This window comes from Triturus cristatus, chromosome 4_2, assembly GCF_964204655.1.
Source record: "Triturus cristatus chromosome 4_2, aTriCri1.1, whole genome shotgun sequence".
Taxonomy (NCBI): domain Eukaryota; kingdom Metazoa; phylum Chordata; class Amphibia; order Caudata; family Salamandridae; genus Triturus; species Triturus cristatus.
The window spans coordinates 183846851-183869496 of NC_140586.1; the positions used below are offsets into that span (position 1 = coordinate 183846851).

Genomic DNA, 22646 nt, shown 5'->3' on the forward strand with positions numbered 1-22646 from the left:
AATGTATTTCAGGTTCACACAGTGCTCAAGTATCACAAGTACATAGACCATAGTCCAGATATTTGGCCCTCAGAGCCTGCTCCTGAAATTGGCGAATCACCAAACGTGCTGAAGATGTCAAGTGGGGTTCATGGGATTGGCAGAATCCCTTTCAGTGGTCGCAGGGGGAAGCAGGGGTTACTGGGCCCAACCATGTGTGCTGAGACCTTTTACTCCTGTAACCGGGCCAAGTACCCTTTCTGCACTTTACTCTCAGGGTATGCAAGGTCCAATCCAACTAAGATCGATAAATAAAAAGAAAAGAAAGCACCCAAGTCATTTTGTAGCTGCACATGTCTGCAAAATACGCAGTGGCAACTTCACCGAATTTTTTATTCCTTGTTAGCCATGCTGCACAGCATCGGAAATGCTGTAGAGCACTGCTAAAAACCATTGGCAAGCAAATATGTCCCAAAAGAAAACATATTGTCTGTGCCAATGCTTGTTTATATTAGCACCGAAATGGCCTCAATTATAGGTTCAGAATGGGGTCTGGAGATATTTACTTTGCCTGCATCTAATGCCTGAAATACCGGAGGTTATTTATTAGCTCAGGCAAAAGCGTTTCCTTGGTTTTCACTACAGTATTCACAGGGGAATTGAAATGTTTCAAGAGAGTCTAACCATGTATTACTTTCCCCTTTGCAGATATTAAAATAATTGGGGCATGATGAGCCTATTATCAAAGGTAGGTCCAAATGTTTCGTTGCCTAATGTGTAATGGTAATTTATTTAGGACAGGAGGAGAAAATTAAAGGAAGGGTGTCTCTGATGAATGCACCAGTGAAAGACACACATTTGTCCTTGTAAGACCCAGTACAGAAAAGCTCACAGGAAGTATTGTGCGAAAATTAAAATGTGATAATGAGAAGACCCCATGGCTGGTATGCACAGAGAGTGCATCAAAAGACGTGTAAAATCTCTTGATACATTTTATTCCTCCATAAATACCATAGTGAAAACTGAGGATGAGCATTTATTTGACTGAGGTAATAGATATCCCTAGGTTATTTAGACAGTAGAAGTAGATAGGTTAGATATCTCCAGGTCCCCTAAAATTGAGCGCATTTGGGATGCTAATATTAAAAAAAAACTCTTTTAGCCCCAGTGACTAGTTATCCCTGCCGTCCCCCGGGTACTTGACACCAATTAGCTTAACTGGCATCTTTGTGCCCATCATGTTGCCCCAGTGAAGTGTGTCCTACATTTCATGTGAACCCCCTGCTCTCGTGTTTGGGGGTTACCCTGTTCTGCTTATTTTTCTTAATATGGAGCTGCACCTCCTTGATTTCAATATTTCAATGGAATTTTAGGAAGAGGTTTTCCTTCCCCATGACGGGCAGTGTTGTTGTGACTTGAAGCTGCCTGATTGAGTTTGTGATAACTTCCCCTATACCTGCATACATGCCAATAGACCTGATTGAGGTGGGAGACTCCTGACTTTTTTAATGTAAACATTTATTTTGGCTGTCTCCCATCTCAAATTGCTTCTTCAACAGAAACCAATGAGGGAAATACATTCTCCTAATTCTTTTTTTTCAATCTCCCATTTTCTTCTTCTAAAATGTTGACATGTATGTACATGCCAGCAGAACTGATTAAGATGAGAGACTCCTACATTTTTAAGCCCAAAATGGCTTTATGTTTGATATCTCCAGCCTAAAATATTCTCTGCTTCAATGTAAGTCTGTTGGGAAAATCAATTCCCCCGATAATATTTTTCAAAATCTCCCTCTTACCATGTTCAAAATGTTGACATGCATGTTCCCTCCTATTCCCATGCTTTGTGGCCAGACTAGAGAAAGTCTATGATTAAACCGATAAATATGTGATTAAACACTTTCCACCATATAAGGTAGTTGACTCAGACTTGTGGCATGGCAACAAGGTTTTCGTGAATTTAGGGTCCTCACCCACAAAGATCTGCATTGTATTAGTTCTGATTAAGAGCTTCTTCTATCTGAGGCCCAGGTGCAGGTCCTAGTCTTTTATCCTACCTCATGTTCAATGCCTGAATATTTGTATCTCATAGCTATATGGAGAACTACACGTACTAGAAAGTAAAGTTCAGTTTGCAATACAACAATTCCAACGTGCTTTATCAATGTCTAAAATGTCAGAGGTAATATATTGCAAGCAGCGCGGTCTGATGGAGGGAGCCTGGTGATCCTCAATGTATACTTTAAATTACATTCTCAGATAGGGTGCATAGATTAGATCGTCCAGGAACCAGAACACGCCGATTTCAACATGGCCATCACACACACTGTGTGTAAAGCGCTCTACACCTTCGGGTAATGTTTGCGCTATATAAAAACGCATAAAATAAAATACACTGTTGGCTACAGTTCTTGCTCGCGGTGCAGCTCATACACCCTGAAACGTGTGTCAACGAGCAGAAACCACAATGCAAAATTTGCAAAAACTGCACAGGAGGTAGAAAGAGGGGAGTTTCCCCTCGGCGCCCATAATCTTCGATGGAGTTGCAGTTGTCAGAGCCCACACCGACGAGTCCTCGCTCTGTGTATGTGATCAGTTGACTGAACTACAGCTCCCAGCATGCTCCTTTGTGCCTTCACTTCCGGGTGAAAGGTGTATCGAGGCACAGAGCATGGCGGAGTTACAGGAGCAGCCGAGCGAGGATGTAGAGGTGGAGAGCACGAGCTTCAAGTCGCTGGTGAGGAGCGTGACGTTCTATTTTTCTGTTTCTTGGTTCTGTACAGCCAAGCCTGGTGGATGGTATACCTGCTTTTTTCCGAGGGGGAAAATTCAGGGTATTTTCCTCGACCCTGTAAACTGACACTGTTTTCCCATCGGGGCATTCTAGGGTGAGTTCGAACCCATGGTAACAAGTACGCCACGAACAACTTCACCTCCCAACCCCGAACCAGTTAGGTGCTCCCTTTTGTGGTTTCACGTTGCCTCTCGTGGTATTCCTTAAACTTGTTGCGTGCACCCTTATAGTAGGGGGTGGGAGGCTGGCTCATCTGCCTTCCCTATCTCTGATAGACTGCTGTCCCGGCGCATCCATTTTTGTTGTAATGTCGCACTCTCCTGTTATGTTCTGTAGATTTGTAGAGCTGGCTTTCACAGGGAGTGTATCCTAGTCCTGAACAAGTATGAGTCTAGTGAAACCTAGGGTCTAGTGGGACTACTTGAAAAGCCAGGTGTGGTGTCTATGCATCATTTCTCAGTGCACTTATTTTACATACAAATGTTGGAATGTTGCTTTGTCAAAAAATCTTGCATGAGTTGTGAAGTAAACTGAACCCCATTATCTGTAAGTAATTCCTCACCAGGTCTTCAGCTTCTTAAGGAATTCAAGAAGTGAGAAGCGGCTGTTATGTGTAGGAGCAGGTTCCACGCTTTAGTAACAATCTAGGAGAAGGCTTCAATGCCTTATCTGGTTTTTCTTATGTGTGAGATGTGTGCGAGTAGGAGTTTGGACCAGTGGAGGTGTCTGGAAGGTTTGTGAAAGCTGTTGTGACTATTGAGCTATGCTGGCACAGCTTACTAGTGTTTAGGGCGTATGTGGTGGTTTTGTGGGTGCTAATTGGGAACTATTTGAAAATCTTCCTCTGCAGCTAAAGGGTATGGAAGCATGAGGTAGTGACAGCGTTGAGATGGGCTGTTAATGACGATTCTGATGTTCTTGGCATGGGTGGTGGGTGTCAGTCCTGGCTCTGTTGACCACCAGGTGGCGTTGCATGATGAAGTGATCGTCCTGAAGATCACTATTTTGGTTTTGTTGGTGCTACGCTTCAGAGAGTTAGCCTTCATCTGGTGGAAGATTTTAGTCATGAAGGCATTGAACTTGAACCGGGTACTGAGCGTCCCTTTCGTGCACCTTCTTTTCTCTGGTTTGCCCGGTATGTGCCTAGGAGACTGGGTGGCTTCATGTCATCGGAGCAGCACTCGGGGTCGTAGCGGGTACCGGGCAATATCCCGGTGCGCCGCACGGGTCAGGGCCGGTTTTGGGCCCCTGGGGGCTGTTTTTGCAGCACAGCTGCAAAATCGGCCCTGTAACAAAATCGGATAAAACCGGCCCTGGCAAAGAGCTCGGCGGCACACCCATCGCCCGAGGGGGGGCCTGCCGAGTACTTTGCCAGGGCCGGTTTTGGTTCCCAGTCCGGCCCTGGCAGCACTTTACCAGTCAAGGGCTGGCCATTCACCGGCAGTTATCTTCAGGTTTGTTAGTACAATTGGCTCAACACAAGCATCAACAGTTCAGGCTGTAGTAATTTGTTAAATTAAATCTCAGAACTGAAAAACTGGTCTCCCGGCAACATGGAGTCATCTAGTCACCCTATGCTTGCAATCTTCTCTAGCATTTTCTCAGCCCATTCTTCCCATTTTGAATCCTCTTTATCTCTATTCTAGACACATCTCTCACCTTTTCTCTGGCCTGTGCCCCACCTCTCTGTGTTGAGCCTCTTCATTTTTAGGTCTCGCCTACGCAGCATGCATGCGTTGCATAGGAGGGCCATTAGCCGTCGCTCTTCACTTTTTCAAGCACTGCACTCATGCTTGTGGCGGCATCCACCTTGCGGGAGCGCCCCAAGCACGAGTGCAGTGCTTGAAAAAGTGAAGACTGCTCTCCCAAGCACGCGCGCCTACTGCTGCAGCCTGCACACCTTTTATTTTATTTTTTTAACTTTCAGCGCGAGGCGCGTGTACTTGTTCCTCTAGTTTTCCCCTTGTCTGACTACTTGCACCTCATGCTTCCAATTTTCCTGTATGTTTGGTGTCCCCAAAGGTGCTTGTTTTCACTGTTGGTCATTCCACTTTCCCCCGAGTCTGCTTGCTTTCCAGCCTCCCTTGTTTGACTGCTTTACCCGGAGTCTGCAGTTTCTGATTCTTAGCCTGCCCTTTTACCGCAAGTGTGTCTGTTTTGCCCTCGAGTCTTTCCATGTTTTCCTCGAATCAGCCCATGTATGATCTTTCTCCCCTCAGTGTTTCCTCGCTCCCCGGCAGTCTTTCTGCTCTTATCTGTCACCGCCGGTCTGTTCTTTCTCCCCAGTGTTGCTGCTCTCCATGCATGTCTCCACCCTTGCAACCCTCATTCTCTTCTCTCTCCCCTCAGTCTCCCCGCTGTCCTGTCTGCCACCGTGCTTCTGTTCTCTTTTGCTCAGTTTCAACGCTGTCCCTGCTGGTCCTTCTGCCCTCCTCCCCGTCACCTTCATTTTTTTTCTCTCTTCCTTCTGCCTCTCCTTTTAATCTCCTCACTCTCTCTCTGTCAGTCTAAGCACTCACCCCTTCCACCCCTGTTATGTTCTTTCCCCCTTCAGCTCTCCCTCTCAGCGCCTCTCTGCTCTCTCTGCCCGTCTTGCCATCCTTGGTCAGTTCTCTCTACCGTCAGCTTCTCTTCAGTCTCGCATCTCTCCTCTCTCCATCTGCCAGCATTGATCTGTTCTCTCTCCCTGCCAGTCTTTGCTCTCCTTCCTGCCATGCTAGTTCTGTTCTCTCTCCCTTCAGTCTCGCTCCACAGCATGCCACCCCCTCCACCTGTCACCCTTGTCTCCTCTTTCTCCCCTCACCGTTACTGCACTCTCAATCCCTCCACTCGCCTCCCTGCCATCCTCATGCTGTTCTTTCTTCTCCTCAGTCTCTCTGGTCCAGGGGTCAGAAATCCGCGAGGAGCTGTAAAGTGATGTATAGTGAGATGTGTTTGTCCAGGCAGATGCATGGTTGATGGGGAAGCTCAAAACTCATTCTTTTAATGGGAATGAAAAAGATTGCAAATGTACAAAAGGTATATTTCTGATGTCAGTCATCCAGTCTTGCGCGTTGTGGGTGAGACTCAAACATTTGGAGGTTAGTTTGAGCTCCGTCTCACTCAAGGCATATGCCACACCACCTAGGAAGAGTGGAACATGGTCTAAATATACCTCTTTTCAGACCTCTGCTTTCTGCAAAGCAACTCCTAGGAGCTGCAGAAGTTTCTGGAAGCAACACTATTTTTGAGGAGTCCTCCTACGGACTCCTTCCTTTAAGTGGTGTAGCCGCTTTGATAACTTATTCCTACTGCTCCACAGATGTTGTCAGCCATTCGTCTACCTTAGTGTCATTTTTGTGTTATTCTTTTAATTTTACATTCATTTTGATTTTTATAGTTAAACTGATATCAATTCCTATGTTGTCATTCATGTCATAGTTAAAATAGCAGCGCTTCCTGTGATGTTCTAAAATTTGGCAATTAGTACTCTCATTAAAAAATTTTAGGTCTCGCCTGACCCAGCGCATGTGCTGGTCTGGCGAGACTTATTGAGAGGGCTCCAAAAAGTGCTACCAGGCCGGGCTAGAGCTACAGTGCATCTGCGCGGGTGCGCGCGCCACGCTTTACCGCGATTACTTTCACTTTCGCGGCCGCATGGCCGCTTTGATGTTTGATCGCGATCACCGCTTGTTAGAATTTGGCCCTGGTCAAAACATTGTTTGGTTGGATTAAATGTTTCTATGTTGTTGCTTTGCATACTAAATGACATGGGCTGAATATCATTTTCTTTCATTCCTGTTCCATGGTTGGACTAACTCTCTGTCACCCTTTCTGACATTATTATTAGGGCGCAAAGGTGGGGATAACAAGATAAGCTGTTCTTGAGAGCTACAAATATTGAAAAAAAGATTACAGCAGAAGCTTTGCACAAGCTAGCATGTCTTGTGATTGTCCGCCACCTCTTCGGATTCTTATGATTGTCTTGGCTTGTTAAGAAGTTAGATTTCGGATGCTGCCTCTCTCTCCCTTACAGCACCACACAGCATCAATGCAGCACATCGTTCAATAAACCAGCACCATTTCACCGGCTGACGTATTGTCAGAGCTTTACCCTCCAGTTTGTGGTCCACGCTACAAAGACCCATTTGTTATCACCCTATAAGAGAAGCTGTGCTCTCGCAACAAAAATAACTATGCCGCCGGCTTTGCTAAGGGTGCCTGTGAACATGTATTTCCCTGAGCCTTTTGTCGCATTGCTGCTCTGTGTTTAAACTGTTGTTTTATCATAAATGTAATAAACTGACGCAAGAGCAACAAGTAAAGCAACTTTACTCCCGAACCGAGGCCACTGCCTCGTCAGGCAAGCCATGTGCAGGTGCAAATGGCTTAAATCACTTGAGACCCGGAATTTCCATTATCTAGGGGCTTTGATTACCACCCCTACATGGCACGCGGTAGTGCCACTTTTTGCAGCGACTCCGGGCGGCATGAGCATCAGCTCGAGGAGTGGCTGCATGGCACGTATTAATGGCTCCCCCTCTACCTGTTGGAGATGGGATGGGGTGGTATCTGTAAACATCACAGACCCCACCTCACCCTATGAAGAGTGGCGAAAGGGTGGGATTCCCTTATCTCCCAACCTCCGAAAGCCTCACCGGGCCACCGTCACCAGGCTGCTGAAACAATAGGTAGGCAGGCGGCAGTGGTGGAATGTTGCTTCCTCAGAAACAGAGCTGTACCTGGGGGGCTGGTGGTGACAAAATGTGTTTACCTTTAGAATCCGCTGTTGTGGCATCCTTGGCAATTATTCATTACTAGCCGATGCTGGTTCACACATTGTCCGAGTTGTTTTAGCGCGAGGGAGCTCACAAGTGTTCGAGTGCCAGTGGCTGCAATCACACCTTTCATGTTTGAATTAGCTGTCAGTTTTGTCTGCAAGTCACCCTTGATTCGGCTAGGATGCCAGAGGGGTGTTGGGAGGGGTCGCTTCTTTTCACACATTTTAAGGTATTCATAGAGGAGAGCAACATTTCAGACGTGTTTTTAGGCGTAGGCTCAACGTTGTGTGAGTCTGGGCAAATCATTTAATCTCCTTGTGTCTAAAAAAACACAAAAAGTAATGTGTCCTTGTGTAATGTAACTGGTGCTCATTCATGTAAAGTGCTCCAATACCTTCGAGGAGAGTTTGCGCTATATAAAACTAAAGAAAACAAGCATTGGCATAGCCAATAGGTCTTGCTTTTGGGACCTTATAGGTGTTTAGCCATGCAACAGTTGATGTTGTTGCACCAAGGATATTGTGCTGCCTAACTAAATACTTATAAGGTCCCAAAAGCGAGAAATATTGGCTATGCCAATGCTTGTTTTACTTGAGAGAACTGTCATGTACTTGTTCTCTCTTTCATGTGCGTCACTCCACCCTCCGTGCTGCTCCCTTTCTTGCGTACTGCATTCCCCTCCTCTCGCCTTTGTTTACTTTACAAACTCCCACCCTGTTGCCAGCCAATCCACTCTGTCTTTATACATAAGAGGGTCTAGCAGCAAATAAGTCGCCCACATGATTTTTTTTCTGTCTTCTTCTTCGATCTTTGCTTCAGGGCTGCCTTGAAGTATGTTTTGTGGTCTCATGATGCTGCGCTCAGATCTGTATTACCAGAGCATTAATGGAAACGTAATGACGATTACACCACATCATTCTCATGCACTGATGCAGAGCAGTGCTTGGTTTGTAGTGCTGTAAGCTCCTGTGTTGGGGCACTCCGTATTATCCAAATGTTTCAGCCTCTCTGCACACCCTGCCAGTGAACATTTCTATGCAAGATGCCTCTGCACCTCCAAGTACAGCCAAGGCATAGGCGCTTGATTATCCTGGTGTTGTTAGAGTCCCACCAGTGTTTTACTGGGAGACAGCTACAGTATGCCCATCAGAATCCCCCTTCAACTTCAGCCCACCCTCTCCTGTGTGGCCACCAAACTCTTTATATTGTGCTATTTTTGCTTTTCTCTGTTCTCTTATTTGCAGCACTAAAGTCGCTGCACTGTTTATTTGCCATCCCCTTACTGTGCATTTATTTATGTATTTATTTTAGATAATAATACTTTGTAGTTTTGTTTTTTTCCAGAGTTTTATATAGCGCGAACTAGACCCGAATCCAATCAGGTATCAGAGCGCTTTACATAGCACCAGTTCCGTTACAATAGGACACACATTCATTCTTTGTTAGGCACGGGGAGATTAAGTGATTTGCCCAGAATCACAGGATGTTCAGCGTCCTTACCGAGACTCGAACCCAGTTCCCCAGGTCTGAGGTGGAGCGCCCTAGCCGTTAGGCCAACTCCCCTTTGGAACTGGAACCTAGGCAGTCATCGGAACACTGCAAATTAGTGGAACTAAATCACAAAAGAGAAAAGTATCTGAAATCAGGAAATACTCTATTCTGTACCTTCAGAAATGCAATTCGAAAAACAAGAGCCCCCACTAATTTTAAGCATTACAACAACTACAGAAAAGCTTTTGAGCCGACAAATCCCCAGACCAGGGAATTATTCCCCACTGATATTCAGACTGTCAGGCCCACTTTGCCTACAGTTTATTTTCCACTACCGCTCCTTGGGGGCTTCGTACTGGAGATTATTTCTGGTGTCTAACCCACTGCATTGTTAGCTGACCTCCATCTCAGAATGTTTGACATGGTCAAACAGAAAGGTGATTTTTATTCAGTTAGTGGCTTGAGATGCCAGAGTTTGATGACTTTCCATTCTGTAGGTACTAGAGATGAGTGTCAAGATGTATTTCATGTTGCCTTCTTGAGATGCATTTGGGTGTCATGTAAGCAAATGTTCGTGAAAATCAAGTTTCCATTAGTTCATATTGGGATTTTATGTATATATTGATTAATAAAGGCAGTCGTGATTTTTTTTTTTACTGGACGAGATAATCCTCTTCTCCATGCATCATTTCACAGTATTGAGGAGTCCATTGCAGTCAGCCATCTTGAATTGTCAGTGGGATTTTTATGTCCTGTCTCACTGCAGTATTTGTGGTTATTCACTAGTTTCCTTTCTGTGATTCTTGTTAGCAGCTGATTACAGCTATGCATGGTCTTGAAAGCTCTATGCCTTGGATCAACTTCTCTTCAAGCTATATATATATTATCTACTGGCGGTCACCAGTAGATAGTTATAGTTAGGACCGTGTTTCCATAGGAAATATGAAAATTCTATTTTGAATAACTTTGGCGCCGGTTGACGAATCCTCGCGAAAGTTTCAAAACTAATGGGGCGCTCCGCTCAGCTCCTACCCTGAAAGTCTCGGGGTGATTCGTCAAGGGGGGGCAGTTCTCCTGCCGTCTGCAATGGCAGTCCTGCTTTCATCTTTTTACTTGGGTCACTCGGGATGGCACAATCAGTGCTTCAGGCCCTGGTGACCCTTTTTACTCCCATGCCCTGGGTACCACTGATACCACTTATGAGGTACTTGTAAGAGGTTAAAGTCCTTGCCAATCTGGACTACCAATTCACATACCTCATATTTAGTGAGAGCGCAGTGGCACTGGGGCCTGGTTAGCTGGCTCCGGTGCACTTTGAGTCAAAAACCTTCTCAATTGGGATACAAACAGGGCACAAAATGTGAGGGAGAAACCTGCAAAAAGCCTGTTTCCTTTCAGTGGTGTACTAGACATGCCGTAGAACGCTAGGCTTACCCTCACCAAAATTTCATTGAAAAATGATTGCATAACATTGGCTACTACTCTGCATGTCAGGTGGGAGAAAAATCAGATCATGCAGTTTCAAATAGCGTATCCTATATTAAAATCTGTAAAGCATCTTTCTTCATTTCAGTTTTCCATCCTCACCCATGCCATCTTGTCTAAAAACCTGTGTAAAAAATCTCACAACCCCATGCACCAAAGAGCAGTGCTTGAGAAATCCTACAGACTCGTACAGCAGACCTGCTGACCAATTACACACAACTGACCAGATCAGAGAACAGACGTGTTGCATCACTTTCTCGGGCCTCAGACAACAGCAGTTTCATTGTAGAAGATTTGCTCTATATAGGAGGTAAAGTGCCTTAACGAAAGTTAGGAAATGGCCATAGCCAGCAGTGGATTCAACAATCTACTATGTGTACACAAATAGTATTCAGAACAGACCTATTTTCTTATACCTCCCAAATGTCTCACTTCGAATAGAGTGGTGGAATAGAGGTGGGCACCGGCTAGAGTAAATCGACTCCTACATCTTTTGCATATGTTTATTTGTTCACTGAGCCGATACTATGCCTACTGTCCCCTCTTACTATTTAATTTAAATATATATATATATATGTTCACTGTAATGCTTCATAAAATCTGGTCACTTTGTCACACTGCCATCGACAAAATGTAAGTTGTTGCTTTGTCTAAAAACTACCCAGTAGGCAAACACCACAACCTCAGCTAACCAATTAACTTTTAATGCAGTGACTTGTCGAACCCTCTCTAACCAATTAATATTAAATGCAAGTTAATAGCTTTTCGTATTTTATAAATAGAAACATTACAGATTTCAAATTAAACTATTTTTTACCATATTTCATTTTGTAAATGTACTAAAATATAAACGGCGTTAATAAAGCAATTTCTAGCATTTTTTACTGATTAACCTTTAATATTGTAATACAGTGTCAAAGATAATTCTGAATGTTTTGCAAGAAAAACCCAACTTTCAAACATAATAGCGTGCATTGCTCTCTATCCAGTTTCACACATGATTGGCCTGTTTACATTAGTTAAGGCAAGTGCTGCACCTTGGGTTTCTGTTTTGCAATCCGCATCACCCTCAGACTGCAGTGTACTCGGGGTTGCTTGTCTTCCAAACCCAATCCAACCGCCTCCCCTCAATCACCTCGCAACAGTATGAGCTAAGATCTTCCTCTGTGAAAAGAGGGGCAAAGGTTCCTGCACTCAGTAACTGCACCCGGGCTGAGAGTCACTACATATGCAAGTATATATAAACGTAAAGAAAAAAGAACAGTACCTTGACCACACGTTTTACTGCTAAAGCTCTTTCCTAGAAAGTGAAGTAATTTGAGTGAAACTATTGTAAGTGGAGTAAGGCAGTTGTGCCCGCATAAAGAGTTTACCAGAAATGTCTTCCTTATCTGAAATGTAATTGTCTTGAAGGGACCTTACAATAAATGCAACATTCCCTAAGGACTGAGGCAAGTTTTAAAATCCCATGGCTCACATGGCGTATGCATCTCTTCAGTGCAGCTCACTGTCGGTATTCACAGGCTGGGACAGTTGTATAGGTGTGCAGAGGTAGAAAGTGTGTTGCATATCTGAGCCACACAAGATAATGTCTTGGTTCGTCTGGTCAGAGTATGCATAGGCTTAGATTGGACCCCTTTTCTTTTGTATCCGGGTCTCTCAAGAGTGACACAAACTGAAAGAGCCAGAAAGAGCCCAGGACAGCAGGGCTCTACAGTTCGTTTCCTTACACCACAGCGGTATTTCATTCAGATTACTATTAAAATTGTAAGCTGAATGAAGTACCATTAATGGGCTCCATGAAAGCAAATTCACTGATGGATTCTCTATAAGTTTTAACACTTCTTTGAAGAATTGGAGAATTACTACTTCTCTCTAAACCAAGACCCTAATTTAGCACCCCATAGGAAACTTAAGATTGTGTTTATAACACGACAAACGTATGCAGTGGTTAGTTGTTTCCAGTGGTGATACTAGACCTTGCTTCTAGGGATTTTGGAAGAATTCCTATTCCCAAAAGCGCTGGTCGTGGTCACCTGCTCAAATTAACCACTGATTGAGCTTGTTGTTGTCTAGCAGCGTCTGCCTTAATATGTAGCCATTTTAAAGACAAGAGGGCAAGTTTGATGATGTTATATCTATTAGAAGAATAAGATTAACCATATTGCAGCAGCGCGGCCTGCTTTCAGAGGTACCAAGCTTCTTTTTGGATGGCCCTATGGGTCTAAGCATTAGAGGTCGTGATTGCCCTGTTTTTAGGTCTTGTTGTAGGAGGGATTTACGGTTACAAAGTATTTGAAGTTGGAAAATGTATCCGTTGCCAGGTTTGTAATGTAGAATGCAAAATTAAGGTTTTTGTTTGGTACAAAGTCTAAGGATGTAGCTGGTTGTGCAATTTGTGGCTGAAAACCAGCTGATTGTGTTGCGATTGTCTTGTCCTCATTCAGGGTGCATTTCAGGTTTGGCAAAAGAAGTAGAAATTTAGTTCCAATTTTTAATTACTTTTGAGATGTCAACTTTTCAGGCATTTTTCTGTGTAGCTTGCACAGTGAATGTGTTGTGCTGCGAAACACAGTAAACAGTGTCCTTACAACCTATCCACAGAATACTGTTAGTTTGCAGCATGAATACGTTTCTGGATTCATGTGCTGTGTATTATTCTTACATCTAGGGGCTCTGTTTCTGGAATTTTCTAGTTAGTCCTCCTTGTTAGGTCTCGCCTGACCCAGCGCATGCGCTGGTCTGGCGAGACATTTAGTAGGTGGGTTTCGAAAGTGCTACCCCACATTTTTGTGCTGGCTACAAGCATCCGTGCACAATGGCGTGCACGCGCCCAGCTGCTCCCCGCATTCCCCCCTCCCTTCTCGCCCAGCCATCTGCCTTTCCTGCGCCAGCCTTCAGCCCCATTCCACTCCCCCCGCTGCTGCGCGCGCATCCCTAGCATGCGTCATCGCGATCACTTTTGCTTTTACAGTGATCGCGATGAGGGATAGATAGCTCCTTCACACTGAGGCCACATTTGATTGAATAAAATCGTCTTATGTTCTTTAAAGTGGGGTGCGAACGTTCTATAAAATTCCGAGGGAATCGAGTCAGTACCTGCGGCATTACCAAAGTGGAGACAAATGCGGAATAAATCTCATCCCATTGAAATGGCCCTTCCAAGAGGTCTCTCTTTTCTATAGTCAATTTATTTAAGGCCACTGCCTTAAGGAAGTAAACTATTTGCTTGGTATTACTTTTAGTACTGCCTCAAGTGTTTGCTGTGGATAAAGTAACGTTTGGATCAGTCCGTTGCTTTGTCTTTCTTGTCAGTCACGTGCTATCTTCTGTGGTTTTCCTCATCTTTTCTTGTCCTGCTCTTAGATCATAGTTTCTTTCCTATCCTTTTGATAAGATGGCTTGTATCCTTCAGCTGCTTATATTCAGGGAACTACGATTTTTTAATTTTGCTAATTAGCACTCCATGGGAGTGCATGTATTTTCGGGATCTCTCCACGATGTGCTGCTTCCACCTTCATGTGTTGAGCACCCCCCCACCCCCCGAAAGGTAGTTGCTTTCCATCCAGCTTGCCCGATGCTTCCTTCACCCCTCATCCTGCTTGGCTTTTTTTGTCTTTTTAGACCTACTCCACCTCCATTGCTTCTTCCCACCGGACTTCACAAGCGCATTTCCTCCCACCCCCGGTATTAGTCGTCCGTTTTTCCCCCAAAATTATTCTGATGGTCCCGACAGCTGCAGTTCGCTAATAGGATGCTTGTAAAAAAAAAATAATAATAATTCTGCACTTTTTTTTTTAATTTGCCACTCCAAGATCAACCACCATCTAGTAAATGTACATTAAAACAAGAATTGGCATAGCCAATAGGTCTCACTTTTGGGACCTTATAAGTGTTTAGCCACGCAACAGTTGATGTTGTTGCACCAAGGATATTGTGCTGCATAACTAAATACTTATAAGATCCCAAAAGCGAGACCTATTGGCTATGGCAATGCTTGTTTTTTCTTCTTCTCTTGGGCGTCGTCTGTAGCCATTGGTGGTATTTCTGTTCTCCTGTGACCTCACACATGCGTCCGGTAGGCCTCTGCATCTTCAGATTCCTTCTTCCACCATTGGGTCTGGAAGCACCAGCTGAAGCTCTACAGGTGCCGAAAGAATCATTGAAGAAAATACGATGGATCATCGAGACCTGGAGAGGAAAACAAGAGCAAAGGTTAGATAACCGTAAATCACAGCGAGGGTGACCGAAGATCACCAGAGAAAAGTACCACATAAAGTTTGCTCAGAGGGAAAACTAAGAGGTCTGCAACCTCTGCCTGCTAAGGGATCGCAACACGAAGAGCTGTGAAGTGTACCCCAAGTTCAGACTGAAAACCTTGACAGCAAGGGGAGAGGCAGAGGAGAGAACACCAAACAACCACATAGACACAGAGAAAAGAGGGCCTCTGCCTGTCAAACGAGGAGAGGGACAATGTTGAGGCGACAGAGAAAAGAGGGCCTCTGCCTGTCAAACGAGGAGAGGGACAATGTTGAGGCGACAGAAGTGGCTCAGGTGGAAGGCTCCAATGCTGAGATGAAAGCGGTCAGCAAAACACCTGGGGCCTCATGTAGGTAAATAAATTTTACCGGTTCATAAATACCGAGCCGTACCGAATCGGTAAATTAGAACCGGTAAGTTATATGTAGGTAAAAATTCGGTAACAGTTACCGATTCGGTAACATTCGGTAAATACGAATCGGAATTCACCGAATCGGTAAATACCGAGGTGGTATCCACCGAATCGGTAAATACCGAGGTGGTATTTAGCGAATCGGAAAATACCGAGGACACTACCACCTTCCCTTAACTAAGTAGCCAATATCATAATCATGTCATTATAGAAGGTCTCTCAGGCTTGAATAGGGGACCCCATACCTCAAAGATCAGCTTAGTGAAATCACATCACAGGAGCATCAGGAGTCTCCTCGCAGGAAGGCTCGTCTTCGGTCTGAATAATAAACATGACGTCTGGGATATGAAAAGCACCAACTGTCAGGCATGTGCAGCTGCGCGTGTGCCATGGCTAAATCGTGGGTCGAACAACCTAGAGTGGAAAACATGCATTGTGTAAAATTCCAGACTGTGTGTCACAGCATGTACAGACCAAGGTCGCTGCGCAGAGCTTGGGATGGGAACAACAGAATGCACTCGTCTGAAGGAAGTCTCGAGTCAGCAGTTTATTCAAGAAAGAACATGTAAACGCAGTGTCGTGTGCAAAGACACAAATATGGCTACATAACATTCAACGTGGTAATGCCAACTGAACAATGCATGTACATATTCAGGGAGAACTCACTACACGCCCCCTTGAGCGAAGCAATATGTAATAGGCAAGAAAAGAGAGAACGCAGAGTTCAGTTTTGTCAGAGCAGAACAGGGCGTAACCAATGCAGCGCCAAAGTCCTACAGTCCAATTAATTGCAGCATACAATTCCAAAAAACACAATGCAAGTATAGTAAAAAACTCAAGCAGACCATCAGGAAGAGAAAAACGAGAATTAAAAGAAATAAATGTTGCGCCAGGGTGCTGTCCAGTAGCACAGGCGCAATGGACGACAATCCAGTTAATCCATGAATGTATAGGCAGCATATGTGGCCACGGCTTCCAACAAGCAATCGTTTTCAGGGCCACTAAAAGTCTCAGCCATCCAATTGAGTAAAGAAAAGGAACATACGTGTTCTCCAACCAACGGAGCCTCTAGCACAATCAGAGGGCACCCGGAATGTTCCTCCAAATAGCTCATGGACAAGAAGTCGTAGGCTGCCGCTGAGATGTCCCAATTACCCAGGATACCATGCGCCGCTCCACACGCCATGATCCGGACACCAGAACAGGACAACTCGTGAGACACTAAGGGCCGCATCAGTCGATCGAAATCCGGCACCGGAGACACCATGTTGGTCAAGCACAAATCCAGAGGCCACTCAAAGGGACAATCCAGGCAGTGTAATACAGGTTGTACGCAGGTGAAGTAGGAATACCTGAAGGATAATCCATAAGCCAGGCTCAAAGTCGCCAATGGCAAAGTACCATAGAAGTCAAGCATCCTATCACGAAGAAGATGCAGACGGGACAGGTGCTCGTGTGGCACAGAAGGAGCAGCCATTCCGTAGTATGAAAAGTAAAAGCAGCACACCTGCCACCAGCGCCAGAAGCAGCGGAACACCTCCAAAGATGCTCGAGAACAGTGAATGAACAAATGCCGGAATTACACCAAAAATTGTTTGGAAAGAGGTCACGAGACCCGAGCCCCACATGTTAGAAATAATTGAGCCAGGCCGGTCGTGGACGAGGCATTGATAATACTTTGGATCAAAGAGCCGAAATGCAGGGGGAGGTCAGTATTCAGAGGTGCCTGTTCCTCAGTGCGCGTAGTAGCAACGTGAAGGACAAATATTTCACGAGAGGAAGTCAAAGGCACCTCTTTGTGGGACAATGGCGCTCTATTCTGCTCAACTTGTTGGACTCTGCTTTCAAGGTTGGAATCGAAGGCCAGATGGAAACATCCCGCCGCCCATGCGGGGGTGGAAAAAGAACAGTATTGCAGCAGACAACTTCATGCGAGACAGTTATGTACGGGAGTACCACTCACATCCCGCAGCAAACTTCATTAATCATTATTAAATGAATACCGTTTGCAAGCACAGTGAAAGAAGGTGTAATCACAGGCACTGGGATACCTCGTAGGACGCACGCCAAAATCGGGGCTTGTACATTGCATGCGCCGTGTACTTGCATGTGCCTATTGTCTCATGTATGAATCCTAGAAGTGAGAGTGCTAGAGCTAATATCTATAACGGCTTAGGCCTTCTCCATGTTTGCTTGGTCAATAGCTCTCAGTCTGGAAGCCGCCTCACTGTGCGACAACTTGCAGACCTCGTTGTAAATAGCATACGCGCACCTTTTGGTTCTGCCACCCACGGGACCATCCACAATATCATTCCATTCGGTATGCACATTGATGGAGTGGGTGGACTTCCTGATCCTGTAGATGTGCTCTGTGTCAGCTGGTGGACAGAGTGGGATGTGTGTCCCATCAATGCAGCCAATATAATGGGGGAAGAAATTCCTGAAGGAACGGGACAGGCAACTCTGGGATACACCACCCACCGCAGCTGTCACCACCTGAGAAATGCCGGATGCCAGCAGATGTGGGCTGCAGAGCACCTGCACATGTGGGGGTATGGCGTGCGCCCTTCTAATTGGCTGGTCCAGGAGTGGGTGCGGGTCCCTGATTGAGTCCATGATGGTTTCGGGGTGTAGCCTGTACCTCTCATGTATCTCTGCATCAGTCAGCTGGAATAGTGTGATGCGCTGTCTGTGGATGCGTTCCTTCCGTCGCCAAACCCTCAGTCCGGCTGCCTGTAGACGTAGGCGCATTGCAATGACGTACATAGCTGCCAGGGTGTCCACGCTGTTGCATTTTGGGATTGCTTAGCTGCACTGTTGTTGGTTACCACCTGCTTTCAATCCGTGTTAATTACCGACTCTTATTTACCGATTTTCTTGGATTTCTTAATTACCGAGTGCTCCTACATGTCATTTTAACTTTTTACCACTTCATATTTACCACTTCATATTTACCGATTCGTTAATTATGTATTCGGTAAATATGAATCGGTATTTTAGCATTCGGTAACTATGAATCGGTATTTACTGCCTCATATGTACCGAAAAGTGGTTTTTGGACTCCTACATCTCACTTGTCTGAATACCGGTCGGTAACGGCATATTTACCGAAAATCGGCCGTTACCGACCGGTATTTCGCTACCTACATGAGGCCCTTAATGAGGAAACCCAAGGATGGAAACTTTCAAAAACATCAGATAAAGTAAAAAATAAAATAAGATAAACACTTCATGGGGCTGAGCCAAAGACTTCTTACTCGAAGGTTCACAAGACTACATTAGTGACAAAGTATTCAGGGACCAAAGAGAAGTCAAAGACTAAAGGACCCCACAGGTCCCAAAAGAGAGACACCAAAGGAGTAAAATCTTCTATGTTGAAAGGCGGTCTAGAAAAAGAGCGGGCCAAGGAAGGCTGTGCAGAAATGCCAGACTTGAAGAAAAGGGTGTTGAAGTCTCTTGACACCAAAAAGTGGGCCCTCGAAATCGAGAGAAAGAAGAGGCTGCTTGAAGACAAATGGCTGCCACCCAGCTGAATAAGAAAGATTTTGAGGTTTCTGTGAAAGAATTTCGAATTCCCTCTAAACCTCCAGAGGAGAGGAGAGTGGAAGAAGTGTATGGGGAGCTTGACTCACCAGCGACCCCTGAACCGCAAGAAGAGCTGTTCATGCACAATCTGACAAAACTGGTTCCAGTTAAGGCCTTGGCTTCCAATACAAATACTTTCCAAAATGTTGCAGTGCCCAAACACATGTTGAATTCGCACTTTCTATCACTGAATACTTCTCAGTAGGTGATAAACAGCAAGAAGAATTATCGCTTCTTTCCCTGATTCGTCAATGTACGTGAACACACTACCCAGACCCTTTGCCCTAGTAACAGTGGTAACATACTTAGTAGCTATGGTATCAAACTCGTGTTAATTAGGAGCTTTGCTGATGACTTTTAAATTCTACAATCCTCAGGCCATTCAAACGCATTCCTCAATAAGGTCCTTATAGAATGTGTATTGCCTGAAAACCTGTCTGTAGTATTAAAATACAACTCTGCTATCCTCAGAAAATATCTAAGATCATCCTTAGGCTGAGATGGTAGTGCATTAACAATGGTTTTAACCAATATGATTTTGGTTTGATACTTTGATCACTTATTTCATGTCTTGAATAAGTAGTGTGCTGTTTTGCAAATCAATTCAATTCAATAAAAGCTTTATTCGAAAGCAAAGCACATCCATAAAAGCAAAGTACAAATACAACAATTTTAGCAAGTTAATAAAAATTCATGTAATAACAATGGATTCAAGAAAAATCTGACAGATCAAGGTCTTTAAAGAATGAGAATAGTTGATCCTCAAGACATATCGAAGGTAGATGGAAACTTGATTATCAGCAAAAATGTATGTAATGATATGTGTTAGAACCGGTGGTCTCTAGTTGGCAGAGGTATACACTTCTGACAAATAGGGACCAACCAACTCTAGTCAGGGAAAGGGGATTACACACTCAGATAACCCCTGCTACCCCCTTGGTAGCTTGGCAGAGCAGACAGGCTTATCTCAGAGGCAGTGTGTTAAGCATTTATGACCACATACAGTAATAAAGTGAATACACTACAGATGGACACGACACAGAAGGTATAAAAATAGGATTTTTATATAAGGCTTAGCACAAGACCAAATAACGACAAAAATATACCACAGTCTTAATAAATACTCTTTGGAAGGAAAAGTAATAGTTCAAGTAAGGTTTCTTCTTGGCAAATAGTTCTTTAGCAAAGTATTCTTCTGAGCACAGTTCTTTGGCAACAATGCAACCCCCACAGGAGTCACACGACGTCGAGTCTACAAGATTCCCAAGGTTCGGCGTCGACCGCGAGGAGCGCTACGTCGAGCCTGGAGTTGCAACAGACCCCACAAGTACAGTACCTTGAGAAACGAAGAAAACGATGATCCACGGCGTCGAGATGTCGGCGTCGAGGTCGGCGTCGATCGTGCCTCGGAGTCGGGTCAATCCGCAGCGGCGTCGAGGGATGTCGGGCCGGAGCAGCGCTCACGGCGTCGAGAAGGGCGTCGAGTCGATGCGATCAGCAGCGGCGTCGGGACGGGGTCGCTTGGAGGTGGAGCCGATACTCACTCCTCACTGGCGTCGATACCGGCGTCGAGACGGGGTCACTTGGAGCCGGGGCCGATACCCACTGCTCACTGGCGTTGCTGCTGGCGTCGATCGGGCCCGGCGGCCGGCGTCGAAGGCTTGGGACACTGGAGCCGTTACTCACGATGTCGAGCTGGATTCGGCGGCGTCGGCGGCGTCGAGACTGCAGATTTTCCCTTGTGTACTGGAAACAACACTTTCCAGCAATTCAGCAAATGGTGAAGTCCTTTGGCCCTGTGACTTCAGCAGGAGACAGGCACTCTTCCAGCCCTTGGAGATTTCCTAGCAAGTGTTCAGAGAGTACACACCAAGTTCCTCTCTCCTTGTTCCTTGGCAAAAATAAAGAAGCAGCTTTCAGGTTCCTCCACAGCAAAACAGCACTCTGGCAGAAAGGGGAGGCAAGTCCTTAGATCAGCAGGCTTCTTGTCCTTGGTACAGGTTTCCTTGTCAGAAGTGATCTGAGTTCTTGGTTCAGGGGTCCTTCTCTTATACCCCATTTCTCCTTTGTTCCCTTTGTCCAAACAGGGAGATTCCCACCATCTCAGGTTTGTTGTGGGTGTTGCCAGGCAGAGGCACCTGGCCCATTCACTGAGCAGGGCAGAGTCCTCAGCCGCCCAGCAGGAGGCGGAGCCAGTATTGTCACTGGCAGGAGCAGGGCTATCAGTCGCCCAGCAGGAGGTGGAGCCAGTATTGTGTCAGGCAGGGCAGGCTACTCTTCCCTCACTCTATGTGTAAACGCCCCATTCACCCCACACTGACTCATTCAGACCTCTGGAGCCACCCAGCCCCTGACACACACACCAAACCAGCAGAGACCGGTAGATAGTTGGACAAGAAAATAGCCACTTTCTAAAAGTGCTATTTTCAAACATAGAATTTAAAAACCATCCATCCTAAAGGGTGTGTTATTAAATTCTGAGTTCAGGGATACTAAACTCGACTCGCTACCATGCTCCCTGAGTCAGATAGATTATAATGGAGTTAATAATCCGTCTGCCCAGTCTGGCCTATGGGAGGCAGGTAGCCCTTCAATAGTGAAAAACGAAAATGGCTGTAATTCACTATTAGGTCATGCCACACACATCAGGGCATGACCTACCTTTTACCAACAATGCACCCTGCCCTAGGGCCTACCATAGAGGTGTCTGAAATGTGGCAAAGTGAAGGTTTAGAGACTGGCAAGTAGGTTTCCTTACCAAGTCGACATGGCAGTCAGGGACTGCACGCAGGCGCTGCGGTGGCAGGCCTGAGACACATTTTACACGCTGCTTCTGTGGGTGGCACAACCAGTGCTGCAAGCCCACCAGCAGCAGTTAACTTACACGCCCTTGGCACACGCAGTGCACTAGACTAGGGTCTGAACAGTAAGTCAACCAAGCCAATCATGGTAACACCAATCAATGTAACAATTTAACATAGGGAGCACTTGCACTGTGGCACTGATCAGCAGTGGCACAGTGCCCAAAGCAATAATCCAGCAAAAACATCGTAAACAGAGGAGGCAAACAGAAAAAAATGGAGGAGAGACTCATGCCAATGATGCCAGGTCTAACAATATGAATAATAATTTATGGCATTGATTTTTGTCTTTATGTGGAATTTGATGATATGCAGCTAACAATCAGGACAACTAAGTGATTAATGATTAAAGATTTGATCTGTGCCTTATGCAAAATTTTAAGAACATGGCAATATTAAAACAAATTGCAGGAGACTCTAACATTTGTAGTACCAGTAATGCTGGACGGCATTTGCGCATTGACAATTGTTTCAGAACAGGTTTCAGCCACCGTTTTCTAGGTTCAATAAAATATTTGCAAATCAGCATTCATTGTCTCCTGGAGTCAAACCTGTGTTTTTTAACCACAAAATTCCAAAATGTGTACAGGAAGAAGCCTACTATCCTGGTGCTGTTTGTGATATGCAAATAATAATTCAGTAGTTGCAAATCACTTGGTTTTCTAAGTAAAAGAGAGTAATTCACCTGTTCTTGATAGTTTAATTTGGTTGATTACATTATTAAGACATCTGACATGGCCGTTTAAGTGGCACGTCCCATTCTTCCACTGGAGAAATCCACTCTGATGCAACAAGCTTCAATTATGTGAGCCTCTTGGATTTCTTTGAGCCTATCTTCACTTCTCCTCTGACTATAATAGGATTTTTATGGGCTTTTTGTATTTTAGGATTAGCATTACCTTTCTGTTTTCTCTGATGCAAAAACACCCTTAATCGTCCCATCTTTCCTTCAGACACTAGGCATTTCATTCTAAAATCTATAGTCTGGTGTCTTTACTGTCACAAGAACTTGCTCAGGG

At 45.1% G+C, this 22646-nt stretch overlaps 1 protein-coding gene across 1 annotated transcript in view; it reads left to right on the top strand.

The window, feature by feature from the left end:
* Window positions 1–2543: 2543 nt before the first annotated feature.
* DDX47 (DEAD-box helicase 47) overlaps window positions 2544–22646 on the top strand; it is a 215686-nt gene continuing 195583 nt past the window's right edge. The window contains exon 1 of the mRNA XM_085601034.1: window positions 2544–2716. Within this exon, the coding sequence (XP_085457160.1) occupies window positions 2651–2716 (66 nt within the window). The 5' untranslated portion in view covers window positions 2544–2650. The remainder of the gene's footprint in view (window positions 2717–22646) is intronic.